The sequence below is a fragment of the Hyperoodon ampullatus genome, assembly GCF_949752795.1.
Source record: "Hyperoodon ampullatus genome assembly, chromosome: 9".
In the NCBI taxonomy this organism is placed as follows: domain Eukaryota; kingdom Metazoa; phylum Chordata; class Mammalia; order Artiodactyla; family Ziphiidae; genus Hyperoodon; species Hyperoodon ampullatus.
In genome coordinates, this window is record NC_136922.1 from 101,209,340 (window position 1) to 101,230,931 (window position 21,592).

Here is a 21,592-nt window from a genome sequence, read left to right on the forward strand (position 1 = left end):
CATACTGTCTTGATTACTGTAGCTTTGTAGTATAGTCTGAAGTCAGGGAGCCTGATTCCTCCAGCTCCGTTTTTCATTCTCAAGATTGCTTTGGCTATTCGGGGTCTTTTGTGTTTCCATACAAATTGTGAAATTTTTTATTCTAGTTCTGTGAAAAATGCTGGTGGTAGTTTGATAGGGATTGCATTGAATCTGTAGATTGCTTTGGGTAGTAGAGTCATTTTCACAATGTTGATTCTTCCAATCCAAGAACATGGTGTATCTGTCCATCTATTTGTATCATCTTTAATTTCTTTCATCAGTGTCTTATAATTTTCTGCATACAGGTCTTTTGTCTCCTTAGGTAGGTTTATTCCTAGATATTTTATTCTTTTTGTCGCAATGGTAAATGGGAGTGTTTTCTTGATTTCACTTTCAGATTTTTCATCATTAGTATATAGGAATGCCAGAGATTTCTGTGCATTAATTTTGTATCCTGCTACTTTACCAAATTCATTGATTAGCTCTAGTAGTTTTCTGGTAGCATCTTTAGGATTCTCTCTGTATAATATCATGTCATCTGCAAACAGTGACAGCTTTACTTCTTCTTTTCCGATTTGGATTCCTTTTATTTCCTTTTCTTCTCTGATTGCTGTGGCTAAAACTTCCAAAACTAGGTTGAATAAGAGTGGTGAGAGTGGGCAACCTTGTCTTGTTCCTGATCTTACTGGAAATGGTTTCAGTTTTTCACCATTGAGGACGATGTTGGCTGTGGGTTTGTCATATATGGCCTTTATTATGTTGAGGAAAGTTCCCTCTATGCCTACTCTCTGCAGGGTTTTTATCATAAATGGGTGTTGAATTTTGTCGAAAGCTTTCTCTGCATCTATTGAGATGATCATGTGGTTTTTCTCTTTCAATTTGTTAATATGGTGTATCACGTTGATTGATTTGCGTATATTGAAGAATCCTTGCATTCCTGGAATAAACCCCACTTGATCATGGTGTATGATGCTTTTAATGTGCTGTTGGATTCTGTTTGCTAGCATTTTGTTGAGGATTTTTGCATCTATGTTCATCAGTGATATTGGGCTGTAGTTTTCTTTCTTTGTGACATCCTTGTCTGGTTTTGGTATCAAGGTGATGGTGGCCTCGTAGAATGAGTTTGGGAGTGTTCCTCCCTCTGCTATATTTTGGAAGAGTTTGAGAAGGATAGGTGTTAGCTCTTCTCTAAATGTTTGATAGAATTCGCCTGTGAAGCCATCTGGTCCTGGACTTTTGTTTATTGGAAGATTTTTTATCACAGTTTCAATTTCAGTGCTTGTGATTGGTCTGTTCATATTTTCTATTTCTTCCTGATTCAGTCTTGGCAGGTTGTGCATTTCTAAGAATTTGTCCATCTCTTCCAGGTTGTCCATTTTATTGGCATAGAGTTGCTTGTAGTAATCTCTCATGATCTTTTGTATTTCTGCAGTGTCAGTTGTTACTTCTCCTTTTTCATTTCTAACTCTATTGATTTGAGTCTTCTCCCTTTTTTTCTTGATGAGTCTGGCTAATGGCTTATCAATTTTGTTTATCTTCTCAAAGAACCAGCTTTTAGTTTTATTGATCTTTGCTATCATTTCCTTCATTTCTTTTTCATTTATTTCTGATCTGATTTTTATGATGTCTTTCCTTCTAACTTTGGGGTGTTTTTGTTCTTCTTTCTCTAATTGCTTTAGGTGCAAGGCTAGGTTGTTTATTCGAGATGTTTCCTGTTTCTTAACAGTTCTCTTAGAACTGCTTTTGCTGCATCCCATAGGTTTTGGGTCGTCGTGTCTCCATTGTCATTTGTTTCTAGGTATTTTTTAATTTCTCTTTGATTTCTTCAGTGATCACTTTGTTATTAAGTAGTGTATTGTTTAGCCTCCATGTGTTTGTATTTTTTACAGCTCTTTTCCTGCAATTGATATCTAGTCTCATAGCATTGTGGTCGGAAAAGATACTTGATACAATTTCAATTTTCTTAAATTTACCAAGGCTTGATTTGTGACCCAAGATATGATCTATCCTGGAGAATGTTCCATGAGCACTTGAGAAAAATGTGTATTCTGTTGTTTTTGGATGGAATGTCCTATAAATATCAATTAAGTCCATCTTGTTTAATGTATCATTTAAAGCTTGTGTTTCCTTATTTATTTTCTGTTTGGATGATCTGTCCATTGGTGTTAAAGTCCCCTACTATGAATGTGTTACTGTCGATTTCCCCTTTTATGGCTGTTAGTATTTGCCTTATGTATTGAGGTGCTCCTATGTTGGGTGCATAAATATTTACAATTGTTATATCTTCTTCTTGGATCGATCCCTTGATCATTATGTAGTGTCCTTCTTTGTCTCTTCTAATAGTCTTTATTTTAAAGTCTATTTTGTCTGATATGAGAATTGCTACTCCAGCTTTCTTTTGGTTTCCATTTGCATGGAATATCCTTTTCCATCCCCTTACTTTCAGTCTGTATGTGTCTCTAGGTCTGAAGTGGATCTCTTGTAGACAGCATATATATGGGTCTTGTTTTTATATCCATTCAGCCAATCTGTGTCTTTTGGTGGGAGCATTTAGTCCATTTACATTTAAGGTAATTATCGATATGTATGTTCCTATTCCCATTTTCTTAATTGTTTTAGGTTCGTTATTGTAGGTCTTTTCCTTCTGTTGTGTTTCTTGCCTAGAGAAGTTCCTTTAGCATTTGTTGTAAAGCTGGTTTGGTGGTGCTGAACTCTCTCAGCTTTTGCTTGTCTGTAAACGTTTTAATTTCTCCATCAAATCTGAATGAGATCCTTGCTGGGTAGAGTAATCTTGGTTGCAGGTTTTTCTCCTTCATCACTTTAAATATGTCCTGTCACTCCCTTCTGGCTTGCAGAGTTTCTGCTGAAAGATCAGCTGTTAACTTGATGGGGATTCCCTTGTGTGTTATTTGTTGTTTTTCCCTTGCTGCTTTTAATATGTTTTCTTTGTATTTAATTTTTGACAGTTTGATTAATATGTGTCTTGGTGGATTTCTCCTTGGATTTATGCTGTATGGGACTCTCTGTGCCTCCTGGACTTGACTGACTATTTCCTTTCCCATATTAGGGAAGTTTTCAACTATAATCTCTTCAAATATTTTCTCAGTCCCTTTCTTTTTCTCTTCTTCTTCTGGAACCCCTATAACTCGAATGTTGGTGCGTTTAATGTTGTCCCAGAGGTCTCTGAGACTGTCCTCAGTTCTTTTCATTCTTTTTTCTTTCTTCTGCTCTGCAGTAGTTATTTCCACTATTTTATCTTCCACGTCACTTATCCGTTCTTCTGCCTCAGTTATTCTGCTATTGATCCCATCTAGAGTATTTTTCATTTCATTTATTGTGTTTTGAATCATTGCTTGATTCATCTTTAGTTCTTCTAGGTCCTTGTTAACTGTTCCTTGCATTTTGTCTATTCTATTTCCAAGATTTTGGATCATCTTTACTATCATTATTCTGAATTCTTTTTCAGGTAGACTGCCTATTTCCTCTTCATTTGTTAGGTCTGGTGGGTTTTTATCTTGCTCCTTCTCCTGCTGTGTGTTTTTCTGTCTTCTCATTTTGCTTATCTTACTGTGTTTGGGGTCTCCTTTTTGCAGGCTGCAGGTTCGTAGTTCCCGTTGTTTTTGGTGTCTGTCCCCAGTGGCTAAGGTTAGTTCAGTGGGTTGTGTAGGCTTCCTGGTGGAGGGGACTAGTGCCTGTGTTCTGGTGGATGAGGCTGGATCTTGTCTTTCTGGTGGGCAGGTCCACATCTGGTGGTGTGTTTTGGGGTGTCTGTGGACTTTTTATGATTTTAGGCAGCCTCTCTGCTAATGGGTGGGGTTGTGTTCCTGTCTTGCTAGTTGTTTGGCATAGGGTGTCCAGCACTGTAGCTTGCTGGTCGTTGAGTGAAGCTGGGTGCTGGTGTTGAGATGGAGATCTCTGGAAGATTTTCGCCGTTTGATATTATGTGGAGCTGGGAGGTCTCTTGTGGACCAGTGTCCTGAAGTTGGCTCTCCCACCTCAGAGGCACAGCACTGACTCCTGGCTCCTCAATTTGGGATGATTCGTTGTCTATTCATGTATTCCCCAGATGCAGGGTACATGAAGTTGATTGTTGAGCTTTAATCCGCTGCTTCTGAGGCTGCTGGGAGAGATTTCCCTTTCTCTTCTTTGTTCTCACAGCTCCCAGGTCTCAGCTTTGGATGTGGCCCCGCCTCTCGGTGTAGGTCGCCAGAGGGCGTCTGTTCTTCGCTCAGACAGGACAGGGTTAAAGGAGCAGCCGCTTCGGGGACTCTGGCTCACTGAGGCCGGGGGGGAGGGAGGGGCACGTAGGCGGGGCGAGCCTGCGGCGTCAGACGCCGGCGAGACGTTGCGCCAGCGTGACGTTGCACCAGCCCGAGGCGCCGTCCCCCGGCAGTGACGGGCTGCACAGGCTCCCCGGAAGGGGGGCCTGGACAGTGACCTGTGCTGGCACACAGGCCTCGTGGCGGCGGCAGCAGCCCCAGCGTCCCACGCCCATCTCTGGCGTCCGCGCTTTCAGCAGCGGCTTGCGCCCGTCTCTGGGGCTCCTCTAAGCAGCGCTCTTAATCCCCTCTCCTCACGCACCAGGAAACAAAGAGGGAAGAAGAAGTCTCTTGCCTCTTCGGCAGCTCCAGACTTTATCCCGGACTCCCTCCCGGCTAGCTGTGGCGCATTAGCCCCTTCAGGCTGTGTTCACGCCGCCAGCCCCAGTCCTCTCCCTGCGCTCCGACTGAAACCCGAGCCTCAGCTCCCAGCGCCGCCCGCCCCGGCAGGCGAGCAGACAAGCCTCTCGGGCTGGTGAGTGCCGGTTGGCACCGATCCTCTGTGCGGGAATCTCTCCGCTTTGCCCTACCCAGGTACGTGGGGAGTTTCTTGCCTTTTGGGAGGTCTGAGGTCTTCTACCAGCGTTCAGTAGGTGTTCTGTAGGAGTTGTTCCACGTGTAGCTGTATTTCTGGTGTATCTGTGGGGAGGAAGGTGATCTCCGCGTCTTACTCTTCCACCATCTTCCCCGGAAGTCTCACCCTCGTTTTGATAAGCAAGAAAACTATGAACCTGAATCTCAGCCTTTGAATTACATATCCATATATATTAATATATTCATATTCATATTTAAACATGTATATATTCTGAAGATCAATATTTGTGTGCAAGTTGATAGACCCAAACGGTGAAGAAAACAGTACAGTAAGACGATCCTAAAGAAAATCCATTGCTATAGATGTAGCATTTTCTATCTCAGAGGTCAGTACTAGGGATTGGATCAGGCAGGTTTCACGCTGTTAAAATGAGCAAAAGGATCTTAATCCAGCAGGTAAACTATCCACAGAGAATGTGCGTAAGCTGGAGAACAATTCATAAAGGGTCTTCACTTACCAAGCTCCATTTGTTTTCCAATAACCCCAGCAAAGGAAGGGATGGACTTCCCATTTTCTCAGGCTGGTATTTCAGAGTCAGCAGTGATGAAATAAGATCCAGAAACTGAGGTTCAAAGAATGATGTCATCCCCCCTGGGAGATCTGAGTCCAGTGCAGGATGGTGACATTCTTCTAAAAGTGTCTCTCTTTTTCTTCCTGCAGCTGGATCATTATCCTTCTGTGAGTTACCAACTGCCAAGTTCATCTGACACTCTGTTCAATTCTCCCAAGTCGCTCTTTCTGGGAAAAGTTATAGGTAAGAATTTGGGGTAAATTGCTCACATAATTTTCTAAAGCTACTAATTTGCCTTTGAAATACATTGTGATTAGTGGTGGAGGCCTCTAAGTCAATGATGGTGATGAAACCCATGTTATGTGGTGTGTGACAGACTAAAATACATATGAAGCCGAGTATCTGCTCCTGGCTTCTTGATCTGGAATCTGTTCATTTAAGAGCCACCCTGGCCCTTCTCTTTACTACACATCTGTGCTATCTAGATTAAATAGAGATGTGATTGGCTAAGCATTTTAAAATGATTAATGTAAAGCCAATGAATTTTTTTTTCTGAGAGGACGTATATTGTGAACCCAAAGTGGAAATAGTCAGATGGTGGGTAATGTGCTGGCCAAGGAGGAGGTGAATTTGTGATCAGAATGTTATTAATTGTTAAAAGCACTCATTTTAAAAGATGGGGGTGGGAGGAGCTAGCAGATAATGAAGGGAACAGGGGACCCAACCTATAATAGTAAATAACAATAATGCACACTTATACAGGACTTTATGTGCGCCAAGGTCCATTTTAAGCACTTCAGATACATGAACTCATTTACTCTTCCTAGCAATTCCATGAGATAGTCAATATGATCATCTCCATTTTACAGATGAGAAGACTGAGGCACCAAGAGGTTAAATAACATACCCAAGGCCACCAATTTAAGTGGTGGAATCAAAACTTGGACCCGGGCAGTCAGATACCGGGGTCCCTGTTCCTGACTACTGTGCTGTAACCTCTGTGATGGTTGACTCAGGAATGAAAGAGAAAGGCAGAAGAAGGAGATTTGGGTAACACAGGTTGACTAGTTGAGGGATAAGCCCTACATCCCATGTCAGAGAGTGGCCAAGAGCAAAAAGTATTCCAGGACTTAGAACCAGGAAGACACCAGGCAAGACAGGGGGCAAACAGAGTTGTAGGTGAGGCCCCATGCGAAAGGGCCACATCCTCAGCAAAAAGGCGGGAAGGAGGGACAGGAGCTCCGTCGGGGGGGTGGACGTGGAAAAGGAAAGGGGGCCCAGGCTCACGGGTCACCTGCCGCTTCAGGCATTGTGCTAAAAGTCTTACGTGTGTAAATGGGACAACTTAATGTCACAACAATCCCGTTAAGCAGGACCTATGATTATTATCCTCATTTTACAGAGGAGGAAACTAAAGCTAAGGATGGTCACTATGCCAAAGTTACTCAGCTAGTATGTGGTAAAGTAGAGTTTTGAAGCTGCGTCTCTCTGATGAGAGTCCATGGTTAAACAGATCAAAAGAACTTGTCATTAAGGGTCAAGGTCCAGAAGGAATGCAGCTGAAAGCTGATTGATGCCATTATAATTTATTTACATAAGCCAGTATTTTAGTGGAATAGAGGCTTAGGCGTCCACAAGGCGTGGACCCTTAGACGTTGGTGAGTGCCCAAATGCTGCCACATGCCTTCCACAGTTCAGTGAAGAATAATTGGAAATGTTAAGTGTTCCTTCAGGGTTGTAATGATGCCATCAGAACAAACCCTACACTATGACACTGATATTCCTAAAGACACTGCACTATGATATTCCTAAAGTAACACCCACCATGAACATACTTGAAACAATGGACTTTATTTCTTTAGTGAAACTCACAAAGTCAAGTTTGACAGGAATGTTGGGTGATTGCCAGGTTCCCTCACTGTGAGTAACGCTCTCTTTTTCATCAGCATTTCACGTCAGGTGATTAAATTGGCACTTCAGCAAAATTACAATATGCAATGAGGCATGGACCTTCAGGATCATGAACAAATCACATTGTAAAGGCAAATCCTCTATAATAACTAAGTATTTACTGTGCTAGAAGTCTGTGTCAAGCTAAAAGCATAACATGAACTTCAGATGTAGGAATGTTACACCCAGAGTTTTCTGTTCACCAAAGGAAAATCTTGCTGTGCAAATAAGCTAACTGTGCATGTGATGAGGTACATAAATAAACGCAAATACCTGTAAGGACATCCACAGTCCTGACATGGAGGTGGCCTCATGGCCTCATGCACCTGAGGGTAAGTTAAGGTGTTGCTGCAGGTCCCACACGAGACTTCTAGCTGAGACGGACTCTCATCCACACAAGCCCCAGAGCTGTCTGCAGACGAAGGCAGTGTATCTTAGCTCCACTGTATCCTAACAAGGAGCAAGTGCTCAATAAATATTTGTTAAATTAATAAAGAGTAGAAGGGAAAAGAAACAAAAAGCATTTCCTGCAGAATGAGAGGGTATGGATGATGATGCTAAGACAATCAATAAAAATTAGCACAGAAGTGAGATCTGCTATTCTCACACACCTTGCAGTCTGGTTTTCCTAAAAGCAGACGTCTGGTAATAATGGAGTAGAAAGCATGTAGGCTTTGGAATCAGGCAAAGCTGGTGTCTTAGTCAGCTCAGACTAGGTGGCTTAAGCAACCGACATTTATTTCTCACAGTTCTGAAGGCTGGGAAGTTTGAGATCAAGGTACCAGCAGATCGGGTGTCTGGTGAGGGCCCACGTCCTCATTTGCAGACAGCCGTTTTCTCATTGTATCCTCACATGACATAGAGAGAAGCAAGCTCTCTCCTGTTTCTTCTTAGAGGGGCACTAATCTCATTCGAAAGGGCTCCACCCTCATGATCTAATCCCAGATCCATCCCCTGATGTCATCACATTGGGGGTTAAGATTTCAACATATTAATTTGGGGAGACACAAATTACAGACACCTCAGTCTGTAGCAGCTGGTGGTGTTTGAATCCAGGCTCTGCCCCGTATCAGTGTTGAACCCTTGGGTACACATTACTTGAACCTCGCAGGGCCTGGGTTCTCTCAGTTACAAAATGGGAACACAGTGCCTACTTGCAGGCTGTTAGCTTCCTGAAGTTGGAGTGTGTTGTCTTTTTTTCCTTTTAACTAATCTATTTGCATCAGCCAGATCAGTGCCTAGCGTATAGAAAGTGCTCAAAAAAATATTTGTGGAGTAAATGAACTACCTTTTTAGTGTTAAGCTAATAACATCTTAGGAAGTAACCAATGTAATGCCTGGTAATAATTAAGAAAATAATTACCGTTTTTTGATGCTGGCTCTGTGCCAGTCATTATGGTGTGTGTTCTAAGTACAGTGCTGGCTGTAATCCTCACGACACTGCCCTGGCACTGTTACCCTCGTCATACAGGAAACGGACCCAAGGCTCAGAAAGCAGGTTTCCCAACAGCAGCACTATTGCAGTTTGGGGTCAGATACATAATCCTTTGTTGTGGTGGTTGACTTGTGCCTTGTAGGGTGTTTAGCAGTGCCCCACCCCCACCCTCTACCAACTGGATACAAGTAGCAACCCAAGTTGTGATGATCACAGCTGTCTCTAGATGTTGCCAACTGTTCTCCCCAAGGGCAGAGTCACCACCAACTGAGAACCACTGGCTTAATGTCCCCCCTAGTCATTGGTAGAGGTGGCATTTGAAACAGATGTGTGACACCAAGAGCTGGGCCTTGCTTCCTGATAACACCTGCGTCTTCCGGAAGGATGCAGAAGCAGGGAAGAGATCTGATACTCTGAAGATAAATTCTGTTAATACAATCAGAGGAGTCAGACGTGAGGACCACAAAAGACATGTGGGTGTCTGGCGAGGCTGATCACTGATCACCTCCAGCCAGTGTTCTTCAAAGCTTGGTCATTTAGTAGGAGCAGGACTGAGGAGAAGCACTTTAAAATTTCCCTCTGAAACTGACATACACTTCAGTGAGAAACAACCAATATGCACTCACCAGCTCTGTACATATCCACCTGGAAAGACAGATTGAACTTCAAAAGGGTATCTAGTGTAAACCAGTAAGGTTCTGATACCCCCTAGCGATCCAGGCCCCCAGGATGTTGGTTAGCCGAGTCGGCTGCTAATCAGAAACTGATCGCATAAAAGAAGGAAAAGGAGGTGGATCTAAATAAATAATAGGACTCCACATGGAGCTCTTTGATGAGCACTGCTTGCAAAAGGACACATAAAAAGAATGAAAGAAGGATACCTAGTCAACGACAAGTGTGACTTCTAAAGGGAACAGAGGAAATATATTCTAGAAATTAAACGGTAATCGCTGTCAACCAACATCAGAATTTTGGAATGAGTTGCCACGTTTCTGAATCCTCCAAGCCAAGAAGGAAGTCAGGATCCCTAGCAATGAGCAAAGCTTCACAAAGTAGAGATATCACCAGACCTAGTTATGTCCATCATTTACTAGCTGAGTGATGTCATAGACTTTATATGTCTGATTTTCAGCAACAGATTTAATAATCTTTCAAGAGAATCTTTAAGTCAATTGGAAGCCTGAAGCAGGTCTTCTGTATTACTCACGTTTTTCCAACATTTCTATCAACGCCTTGGATAAAGACACAAATAGAATGTTTATTAAGTTTGCAAATGACACAAAGCTGAGAGGGATGGTTTAATAAGCTGGATGATAAAAAGCACTTCAAAAGCATCTTGACAGGCTAGAAAGATAGGATAAAAATAATAAGATGGAATATAATGAGATAAACTTAATTCCTGCACTTAGACCAAAAGAAAAAAAAAGCACGTAAGTAGAAGATGGAAGACTCCTGGTATCACAGAAAAAGACTCAGGGTGTTGGTTTTATGGACAGTTTGATATGAGCCAACATTATGTGGTGACTGATTTTTTTAAGTAAATACAGTACTGAACTACCTTAATAAGAGAATTGTGTCCATAGCAAGGAAGTACAGTCAGACCTCATTATAAGATGTATATTAATCTTTTAAGAAGACCAGATAGATAAAGGACCCCTAAAGGAAAAATCAAAAGACCTGAGGATATTTATACCAATAAAAAGATATGATTTAAGAGAAGTGAAAGAATCCGTTTTCAGTGTTTGACAACTGCTCCATGAAAGAAGGGTTAGGCTTTGTAGAGGCTTACTCAGTGGGACCAGAGTAGCCCAGTGAGAGGCAAATGTCAGTTTCCTATTAGAAAGAACTTCCTAATAGCTAAGCTATTCAAAAAGGAGTGGCCACTATTTTGAGGTAGTGGACTTTCCAAGATTGAGAGTATTTAACAAAAGCTAAATGGAAATTTGTCCTGTACTTTGAGGAGTTTTCTGGATTGAGTGAGACCAGATTACATATAGCCTAAAAACCCTTGAAACTGTAAGATAATGATTTTTTTAAGTGAAAATTAAAACTAGAATATTTTCCAAAAAGTCATAAAGTTATAAACCATACTCATCAGTTCATTCAGTCCCATGTAATTAATTCCTGTTGATCTGGATGAAGTAATCAGGTTTTCCATTAGAGTTTTGTCATTTGTTACCCAATTTAGTGGTATTACCTAAAGGCTATCAGAAACTTACATTTGTTTTTTTAAAAAAGTTCTTTTTATGAGTCTTCTTGAAAATCTTCATTTCGTAAAAACATCAGCATAAAGTAATGATTGTATACAGAGGACAAAACTTAAAAGAGCATATGGTTAAAAATTCAAGTACAGTGCAGTTAGCAGGAGACTTGGATATTTCTGTGACACATAACATTTTAGGATAATAACTGGAATTATGACTGATAACTTTATATCAGGGCATATGTTTTAAATAAATTTTTTTAAAGGTGGAAAATGCAATATTAAAGCTGAGAAGGTTCTCCTGTTCCGTGTGAGAAATAAAAGGATAATTATATTTAGGGTTCCTTGATGTCATGCACCATTATGGGTGTATTATAGACAAGAATTTAGAAGAATGTCAATATCTGCTGCTCATCATGTCACTATACATTCTGTGTTATTAAACAGAGAGCCTCTGTTTTCAGGATGGCAGTATTCATTTTACTCTTCTTTTTAGAAAGTAAAATCTGACCCCTCTTTTTATTTTTTTCAAAATAACTATTTGTGTTATGGCTACGCAGCATAGTAATACAAAATCATAATAAAGTAGACCTGTAGGAAATACCTTACCTTAATTAATTACCTAATTAATTAAAGGTATTAATAACTTTTCTATAGGAAAAAGGTATTAATTCCTCTGTATGAGTTTGAGAAGCTGTACTTGGAAAGAAGTTGAATACTAACTAATGCAGAGCAATCATTGCTTTACTGACCAGAGCTATTTGTCAGTGGCAACGTCTGGGGTGGTAAAATAAAAGGTGAATGCTGATTCATTTGAATTTAATATAGTTTGTAAGTCATATTGGTCCCAGAGCTTTTTTCCAAACTACAACTATCAAAGCAACTGTGATAGAAGATAGACCTTTTGGTAGCCACTGTATGATTTCCATTATAATCTAAAGTGTGAATCTTATGATCTGTTGTTAAGAAATCCTTATTCTAGGGTTTTCCAAAACTTTCCAGAACTTTGGCAAAGTCACCTCACACAGCAGGAGATGACATGCCCCTATGTTCATTCATGGGTGAGGTGGTGTACTCTGGTAGACATTACACTGATCACTGAGTATTTCCAGCCAAAAAAGTGATGAGTAGAAAAGACATGTGCAGTTTCTGGGCTAGAATATTTAATTGCTGATGCAAGACCCTCTGGGGTCCATCTGTCCCTTTGATAGGGTGATCGACAAACCTCAAGACAGTGGTTGCTCCATCAAACTGGATCCCTCGGTGACCACAATGTACAGAGAACCCTGTCAACTTATGACGAATCTATAGCATCAGAAAGAAAAAACCCTTTGCTTTCTTAAGCTACCAAGACTATAGGCCTGTTTGTTACTGGGGCACAACCTAGCCCATCCTGATTGATACATAAGGATTGCAGTTAAGAACAGTCTTTGCAATCACACACGTGGGTTTGCATTCTTACTCTGTCACTTACAAACAGTATGACTTTGGCAAGTTACTTAACATCTTGTGCATTCTGTTTCCTCGTGTATAAAACAGGAATAGTAAAGGTCCCTGCTTTACAGGATTCAACAAAATAACACGTTTAACAGGTAGCATGGGGTCTGCCCCATAGTATGTGTGTAATAAACATGAGTTATTTTTATTAAGTCATAACTGAACAAGTACGTAGTCATCATTTGCCAGGCATTGTATATGTCATTGGAACACCAGTGGTGTCCAAGACAGGCTCAGTTTCTTAAAGGGGCTTAGGTTCTAACTGGAAAAGAGCAGCAAAGGATGAAAAGGCAATTCAAAGTGGAAGGGCAGGTGGCAGGATAAATGGAAGGTGGAAATACTGGGTCCTTGGGGAGCAAGAAGGAAGGGCACTTAACCCCGTCTAGGAAATGAGGGAAGGGACACCAGGGAAAGTGACGTAGAAACTGAGATCGGAGTGATAAGTTACAGTTATCCGGGCAGAGGTACGGGGAGGAGCGGAGGGCAGGGGGAGGAGGGATTTTTCAGTTCTCTGTTTTGTTCAGCAACCCACTGAACGCTCTGCGGCTTAAACAATCTTTATTATTTCACACCATTCTGTGGCCTGGCTGGATGGCTCTTCTGTTTCACGTGGTCTCAGCCGGGGCATAAGAATGACTGGATGGTCCACAGTGGCCTCAGTCACGTGGCGTCCCAGGAGTTTCACTGGGGCTGTCAGCCGGTTGGGGGGGACCCCAGTTCTCCCCTCCAAGCCAACCCCCTACACCCGCTCCCACCCCACTGCCGTGCCCCCGCCCTGAGCTCTACCTCATGGCTGCCTGGGCTCCCTCCCTTCATGGCAGTTGGTCTCTTCGAAGGAGCATTGAAAAAGCAAAGGTGCAAGCTGGAGGTCTCTAAGACCCAGCCTCAGAGCTCACACACAACCTCTTTACTAGCTGCTACTGGCCAGACCTGGGCTGCAGCCCAGATTCCAGGAAAGGGGAAGCTGACTCTGCCGCTTGATGGCTCAGTGACAAGGTCACACTGCCAAGGAGCACGTGGGCTGGGCGGTGTTATGACCGACTTTGGAAACACAATGTGCTGTGAGGGAAATTTCAGGAACCACAGCCAGTTTCCTTCAGAAGGGTTGAAATTAGGGTAAGAAGCAGCAGGTGATCAAAATGCAGCAGCCGTAAGCCGGGTTCATGTCAAAACGGGCTTTATAAGGAGTGGCCAAATGTCCTGCTTTGCCCAGTTGCCTCGGGCCAGGACAAGTGTGTATCGTTAGCAATGCCCACATTCACTCTAAAAATGTGGCCCAGTGTGTTGATGAGTCGTACGGACACCTATCATGTTTTGGGTTCTCCCAGGAGGCGCTCTTGAGGTCAGAGGTCCGGCCCCTGTACCAGCAGAGGAGAAGCCCCTTGGTGGAGTAATGGCAAGGGGGTGAGGACATGAATACCAGCTTATTTAAGAAAGGACCCCAGGAAATACTAGTAGGGCAGTGGAGAAATGAAACGGGGCAAGGAATGGACCAGTATCGGGCCGCTCACGTTGCGGGCAAGCAGAGCTCAGGACCGTGGGGGCTGCGGGAGACAGTGCAGAGCCGGCGGAAGCCGGGCTTCGCCCCTCCTCCCCACCCGGTCTGGCTCAGGGCTGCCGCCAGGAGCAGTAACTCCCCAGCACTTCTGGCTTGTCCTGCATCCCTACCCTGCACGCTCCCCAGGCCAGAAGAAAGTGCAGAGCTCAGGGGATCGCTGTCAGCTGCCAGCCGTCTTTAGAGTCCGAGGTGAAGGCAGAGACGTCACCATATTAGTGGATTCCGTCCCAAGTCATGCGAAGGTTTTAATGTTGTCTTGGGGGCTAAAGGCGGTCACGGAAGAACTTTTTTTTTTTAATCAGGAGAATAACCTGATCAGATCGGCATTTTAGAAAGATAACACCATCTGCAGAGTGGAAAATACATAACAGGAAGTGAGTGAGAGGCTGCAGGGAGACCAAGTTGGAGGTTGCTATGGTTATAACAGAGTTGCACATTGTCATGCATGAAACAACTTGGATGTGCAGAGAAAATGCAGTGTCTTCATTTGTCTGTGGTGAGCTGATGTTCCTTCTAGGATAGCAAGGGCGGATACACGGTGTCCAGCTTGGCTGACAGCTGAGTCTGACTTGCCGTCTCAACAGGACCTTCTGTCATGTTCTGTCCCTCCTGAGCCAAGATGCTCAGGCTCTCAAGTGGCCCTCCCTGTCCCCTGCTTCCTTCTGTAAACGTGTGTGCAGGCGTGTGGAACATGGAAGGGGGTGGCAGCGAGATGTAGCTTAAATGTTCTTTTTAACATCATCCCAGGGAGGGGCCCAGATCATTGCTGGTCCTTCCTTGAGTTTGCAAGATCTGCCACCTGCTGGCCGCCAGCCCAGTGTCCTGTGTCCACCTGGTCCCTGGGTGCTTGTCTGGCCTTGGAGGCTAAGATCTGAGGCTGATGAACTTCGAGTCCCTCCTTGACCGAGGCAGTGCCCCCAGAGAGCATCTGCTGTCACTCCCTCACTGGAGGGGACACAGCCCTGAGTCTCTGTCATGTCCTCCCCCCTCCCCATGGCAGTGCCCCCACGGCGGCCCCGTGGTGGAGTCACAGGCTTCCTCTCAGCATTTACTCCTCACAAGGGAAAGGCTGGAGAGAGCCGGAGACACATCTGCTCACTCTTCTCCCCTCTCTTGACGAGGCCAGGTTGCCCCCGGTTGGTGCAGAGCCCCCTACGTGGCAGGCTCCTCCCAGAGCCCCGCGTCAGGAAGCTGGGCCGGAGCCCTCCACCTCAGGCCTCTCGCCACCCTCCGTAAGCACTGCCTGCTCTCCGGGCCAAGCTCAGCTCTTCTCTCTCCCTCTGTGTATCTCTTCTCATAGTCTCCTTGGGCTTAAAAATAAAGCCTTGCTTTTACTTATTCTACCAGGTAGCTGTTGACCCCAAAAAGAAGTGCCAGATAACGAGCCGTCCCAACAGTCACTTTTTCTCACTGATCTGCAGGTCAGTTAAGAGTTGAGGGGCCTGTGATACACCCGTCATCGTCCTCCCGGGACTGTAGGGTTACACGGGTGTATTCATCTCCAGTCAGTGGCAGAGGCACAGACAGCAGCCCTCCCCGGGGCGCACTCTGCACGCTTTTGGTCTTGCCACTCCCACTAGCACGCCATTGTCCGAATTAAGCCATTTGACCAAATCCAGAGTCAAGAAGAGAAATAAACTCTTGCTCCTTCAGTCGGAGAAACAGCAAGTGATGGGGAGGGAGAGAGGGCTGGGGGAGGGGGCATCAATGCAGTCTACCATGCTCCCTGTCACCAAATTCTCCTGCGATTAAGAAGTAGCTTCGTGTCTTCCCCATGTTGGCTGGAAGGGTAGGTACTGTCTCTGTGACACAGGAGAACTCTGTGACCTGCTTTGCTTAGTCCTTCATGGCTTAAAAGCTATGAGTAGGGCTTCCCTGATGGCGCAGTGGTTGAGAGTCCGCCTGCCGATGCAGGGGACACGGGTTCGTGCCCCGGTCCGGGAAGATCCCACATGCCACAGAGCAGCGGGCCCGTGAGCCATGGCCGCTGAGCCTGCGCGTCCAGAGCCTGTGCTCCGCAACAGGAGAGGCCACAACAGTGAGAGGCCCGCGTACCGCAAAAAAAAAAAAAAAAAAAAAAAAAGCTATGAGTAAAGGAATTTGGGGAAATTCACTCAAAAGTATATTGAACGCTTATATATGCCAAGCAATAGCGATGAAACAATGAATAAAACAGAAAAAGCCCTTGCCTTTATGAAGCATGTGTTCCAGTGGGCATGGACAAAGACTGAGAAAATAATTGTGTAATATGATGTTAGCTAGTGGTAAATGCTGTGAAGAAAAATAAAGGAGGATTCGGGGGAGTCCTCTCGGAGAAGGTAGGAGGAGGTGGCGTTTAAGCAGAGGCCTAAATGAAGTGAGGGCAGCAGCATGCGGACAGCGGGAGGGGAAGTGTCCCAGGAAGCGTGGAGGGAGATGCACAGGCTGGTAGGCTGAGGTGGAGGCATGTGCTCGGCTTGTTCAAGGAACAGCAAGAAAGCTGGGGTGGCTGGACCACGATGATGACAGGGCAGACAGACGAAGCTAGAGCCTTAGCCAGCAGCTAGACAGCAGGTTGTAGACCATTGTGGAGGTGAGGTGGGAAGAGACAGGTGGCTTGGATCCGACTGAGCTGTTAGGAGCATCGTTCCAGCTGCTGGGTGCTGTGCTAACTAGCGCAGGGGTGGATGGGAAAGGGCAGGAGGGACTTAGGAGAGAGCAGCAAAGTTCCAGCTGTAGAGCCCAGGTGAGAGGCGGCCCAAAACAGTTACCGTGGCAGCACTGGAGAAGCATTTGGAAAAGGAATATATTGAAGGAAGAGCCCACAGTATTTGGTGATAGATTGGGTGGTAGGTGAAAAAAAGATAAAAGATGGCTCCCCAAGATTTTGGCCTGGGTAACTGGGTACAGGGTGGTACTATTTACTGAGAATGACATTGGGAGAGAAGTGGTTTGGGAACCAGGGGATAAAAAGTAAGAGTTCTGGACACGTTCCAGAGTATTCCATGGATGCATGGTCCCGTGGCACATGTCAGAAACTGAACACTACCTGTAGTAACCCTCCCTCCTTCTACCTTTGCCCGCACTCCTTCTGCAGGCAGATGGTGTCTTGGGTTGACTTGGACACGGTCATTACTCAGAAAGGCAAAAGAGAAAAGAATACAGCTCCACTGGAAAATAATAGAAACGGTGTCTCCATACCATGGAATACTGCTCAATAATAGAAAGGAGCAAACTACTGATACACAAAACCACTTGGATAAATCTCCAGAGAATTATTCTGAGGGAAAATCCAATCCCAAAAGGTTGCACATCTAATGATTCCATTTACATGACATTTTTGAAGTGACCGAATTTTGGAAATAGAGGACAGATTAGCGGTTGCCGGCAGTTGGCGACAGGGGTGCGAGGGAGGGGTAAAGAGAGGCCAGAGGGGTTGTGGATATAAAAGGGCAACATGAGGGATTCTTACAGTTGGATTTGTTCAGTATCCGACTGTGGTGGTGAATAGACAGCCTGCACAGGTGATCCAGTTATATAGAATTAAATACACACACACGCACACGTGTGTACGAAGTCTGAGGACCATCAGTGAATTGTATCCATCTCAGCATCCTGATTGTGACATTCTACAGTAGTTTTGCAAAATGTTCCCTTTGAGGAAAACTGGGCAGAATATACAAGGTGTCTCTGTTATTTCTATAACTGCCTGTGATTCAACAGTTACCTCAATACCAATTTCAATTTTAAAGAAGTAATCGAGGTAAAAGAGGATCTAATCCACACTGTTCTCTGGAGTTGTTTATTCATGGGGTGGTGTTTAGTAAGTGTCTACGAGGAGCTGGTGCCCGAGACGCTGCAGAAGGTTGATGGGCAAGGAGGAGGAACGTGCCGTGATCACACCGTCATCTCCTGTTCATGCCCGACTTTCCTGCCCTCGCCAGTAGAGACTGGGAAATGCACAGGAATTAAATATTTATCTACCGCTTAGGATTCTGTAGTTCTTCTAGAGGTGTGATGGAAGGGAGTGATTAACAGAATGCATTTTTTTAAATGGAGACAGAAATGTGGTGGATTGAGCTGTCTACTGCTCCTTTCAGAGGGAATCCCTGAGAGCAGTTCGTCGCCCTGTGATTTCCCTCTGCCTCCTGCGTTGAATGCAGCAAAATTGATAAATGGCAAATAGTTAATTGAAATTTCTTCAGTTGCCTTTTCAGCTTTTATTATAATGATTCAAGGAGTGGTAAAACACTGATGAGAAAGCTTGTTTAAGTGGTAGGCAAGAAATAATATTAAAACTGAAGGGATGCCATTATATCTAATTTGTCACGTCCTAAAGGAAATTTAACATAGCCTTTATGTCCAAAATCTTCTCAAGGAAGAGGGAAGCCTTCTATTTAGATGGAATTCGTCCTGTGAGTTAGCTTGGCATTCTTTTCTTAATTGCATTAATAACTTTCATTCTTAGAAATCCATTGGTTTTTTTTTTCATCATCATTACCTTCATAGAATCATAGAAGTGTCTAGGATGTAATGTATTTAAACCTCATCATATCACAGCTAAGGAAAACGGTGCTCACAAAGATTAAGTGACTGGGCCAAGATCTCATGTGGCCGGTTCGTTCAATATCCTTTCCAAAATAACACACTCTCGGCAGCATCATCATCTTCCCTTGTCACCCAAATGTGTCTTTAACAAACACAATTGATAATTACAGCAGTATAATCAAAAGACACACTCTCAACATCCAGATAAAACAGCTGCAAAAGCAAATCTTTTAATAAAGTTTAGGCTGGAAGTGGAGATATGAAGAGTAAAGGCTAGGAGCGCAGGCTCTGGCTTCAGACACCTGGGATCAGCTGTCCCATCTGCTAAAGGAGCTACAGCAGGTTCCCTGCATACCTGAGCTTCAGTTTTCTTAATTATAAACTGTGGGTAATAGTAGTACTGGTGTCAGAAGCTTTGCTATGAAGATTAAAAATGGCATGTTGAATGTAAAGCACTTACCACAGTGCTTGCTACACAGTAAGTGCTCAGTACATCTTAGGCTGTGTTACTACATCTAGTCTTTGACTTTTAATTAATAAAAAATAAAGGGAAGTCTGACCTCAATACCAAGTCACTCATAAAAACAAGGAATTAAGTAAGCACTGAAAACTTTGGGAAATGTTCAGTTGAAAACAAATGGGTACCATCATATCTCCACCTTTCTTTTACAAAATTAAATTACTTTTCATTAACAAAAACAAACCAAAAAAGGCATTTATTATTAAAATTCAGTGAGAGAACGTAAGTTGTGTTTTTATGACGTTTTTAGTATTTGGTTAAACCAGGTTGTCAAAAGCAGGGAATCTGTTTTTGTCCCAAATCTTCAGCTCACCTGTTTTTGACATACAGTGTATATTTGTATACCCAATTATTTCTGAATAAGCAAACACTTTGAAAGCCAAAATTCTTCTTATAATATTCAGAAATATTCCAGAAGGCACAGAAAATTTAACTTCTTATATTCATGTGGTCAATCATCATTATTCATAGATTTCATATTTGCGAATTCACCTACTTGTTAAGATCTACTAGTGGTGCTTTTGTGGTCATTTGCAGAGATGTGCAGAGCAGCAAAAAATTTGTCACCAACACCCACGTTCCAGCTGAGGAGGACAGGCAGCGCTGCCTTCTTGTTTCAGCTCTCATACTGTAAACCACTGTCGTTTTCGTGGTCTATTTAGTGCCACGTCTTTTTGCATTTGGGGGCTTTTTATTAGTGATTTCCCTGTTCAGAATGGCCCCAGATGAAGTCCTGAAGTGCTGTCTGTTGTTCTTAAGTGCAAGAAGGCTTTGTGCTTCACAGACAAAATATGTGGATTAAATAAGCTTCATTCAAGCATGAGTTACAGTGCTTTTGGCCGTGAGTTTAATGTTAGTGAATCAACAACATATGTTAAATAAGGTGTCTTTAAACAGAAACACACATAAAACAAGGTTAGGTATTGATTGGTTGATGAAATGCTGTGACCAGAGGCTCGCAGGAACCTTGCCCTGTATTTCCCCTGAGAGCAACGGTTCAGTATTTGCTAATTCGGTGTTTGCACTTACTATAGAAAACATAAATACTGTGAATATTGAGAATCAACTGTATTATATTTAACCCCCTATCACATAACTGTGATGATACATTATATTTGTAGGGCACTTTGCAATTTTAAAAGCCCATCATAACTGTTATCACATATGATACCCATGGAGGTTAAGATGAGAGTCATTGCTCAATGAAACAGAGTAACAGGTCCAACTGAGGTTACCTGGTAGAACTGGATCTTTTCCTCCTGGTCTGTGACATCTCACGATGCTTCACGCAGCACAAAGATTAACTGCCACTGAGCAGTGCTTTACCTTACGACCCAGGGAAGGAGAACGTGGTGTATTCTGGGGAAAGGAGTCTGAGCTGTGAAGATCCCTTGCACAATCTTATTAATGACCTAGAATTTAAACGCTGGAGACCTTGAAGATTAGCACATTGGGATGGAAAGAAATCAGGCTATCCTTCATTTGAATACACTGAAGGACAAAATGGAAAATCAGAATGAAGGGTGGACAGAAGAAGCAGATTTAGCCGATACGTTTGTGCTTTAGAGAACCCCCAGCAGCCTTCTGGCCACGTTTGGGAAGGCTGACCTCCCTGCAGACTCTTCTATAACAGTTGAAGAAAGCACAGAGGAGCCATAGAAGTACAAATATTTGCTTAGAAGAGTTATTCATCTCTTAAAAATTGGTAGGATGTGAATAATCCTGCTATTTAAAAGAGCATTAAATGTTTACAACAGATATTTCATATGACCATTATGTTTTCTGCCAGCAAGCATGGCTACATTTTAATTGTAACACCTCCATGCTCTGGAAATAAGATAGATAGACTGTTGTCTAAGATTTTTTTTTGCTTTTAAATGTAGCTATTAAAAACAAAGTGTACTTATATAAGGAAGCTAATCTTCTCAAAGAAACTTTCAATGATTTTTAATTTGTAATTCAAACTACTTCTCCCAGGTAAATTTATTCTCAAGCTATAATTCCATCTTAAATGTCCAGGAGGAATAGCATTTGAAGTATGAACTCAGAGGATAAAGCAAAGTCCTGGATCAGGAAGAAGGCACTATTCCATTTTTCTTGGTCACTAGCGTTAACTTTATTTAACAGATTGTCCTTCAGTCTCGGCTACAGTACCTAGACAGATACAGTGAGGAACAATGTCTGCTGAGCTTACTAACTTCACCTTGCAGATGGGTTCCTACTTAAACCCCCACTTGATAGATGAGGAAAGAGGCGCAGAGGATTTAAGTGACATGTGCCAGGTCATATAGCAAGTAAGTGGTGGGGCCAGGACTTCAGGGTGAGTCTTTCTGTGCTGGCTTGTCTGTTTGTTGTCTGTGCTTGTTTTATGAATGAGAAAGGCCCTGGGAGATAGACATAATGTATTTGTTTGACAGTTCAAGTAGAGGACCATGTCAATCCCTGGGAACTTTCTG

General features: G+C 43.3%; 1 protein-coding gene across 1 annotated transcript in view; it reads left to right on the top strand.

Annotated features, from left to right (window-relative positions):
- Window positions 1–21,592, top strand: part of CNTNAP2 (contactin associated protein 2) — a gene marked incomplete at both ends in the record, with an annotated part of 2,063,650 nt that overhangs the window by 1,930,728 nt on the left and 111,330 nt on the right. Inside the window, one exon of the mRNA XM_079711872.1 lies at window positions 5,596–5,689. Coding sequence (XP_079567998.1) covers window positions 5,596–5,689 — 94 coding nt within the window. The remainder of the gene's footprint in view (window positions 1–5,595; window positions 5,690–21,592) is intronic.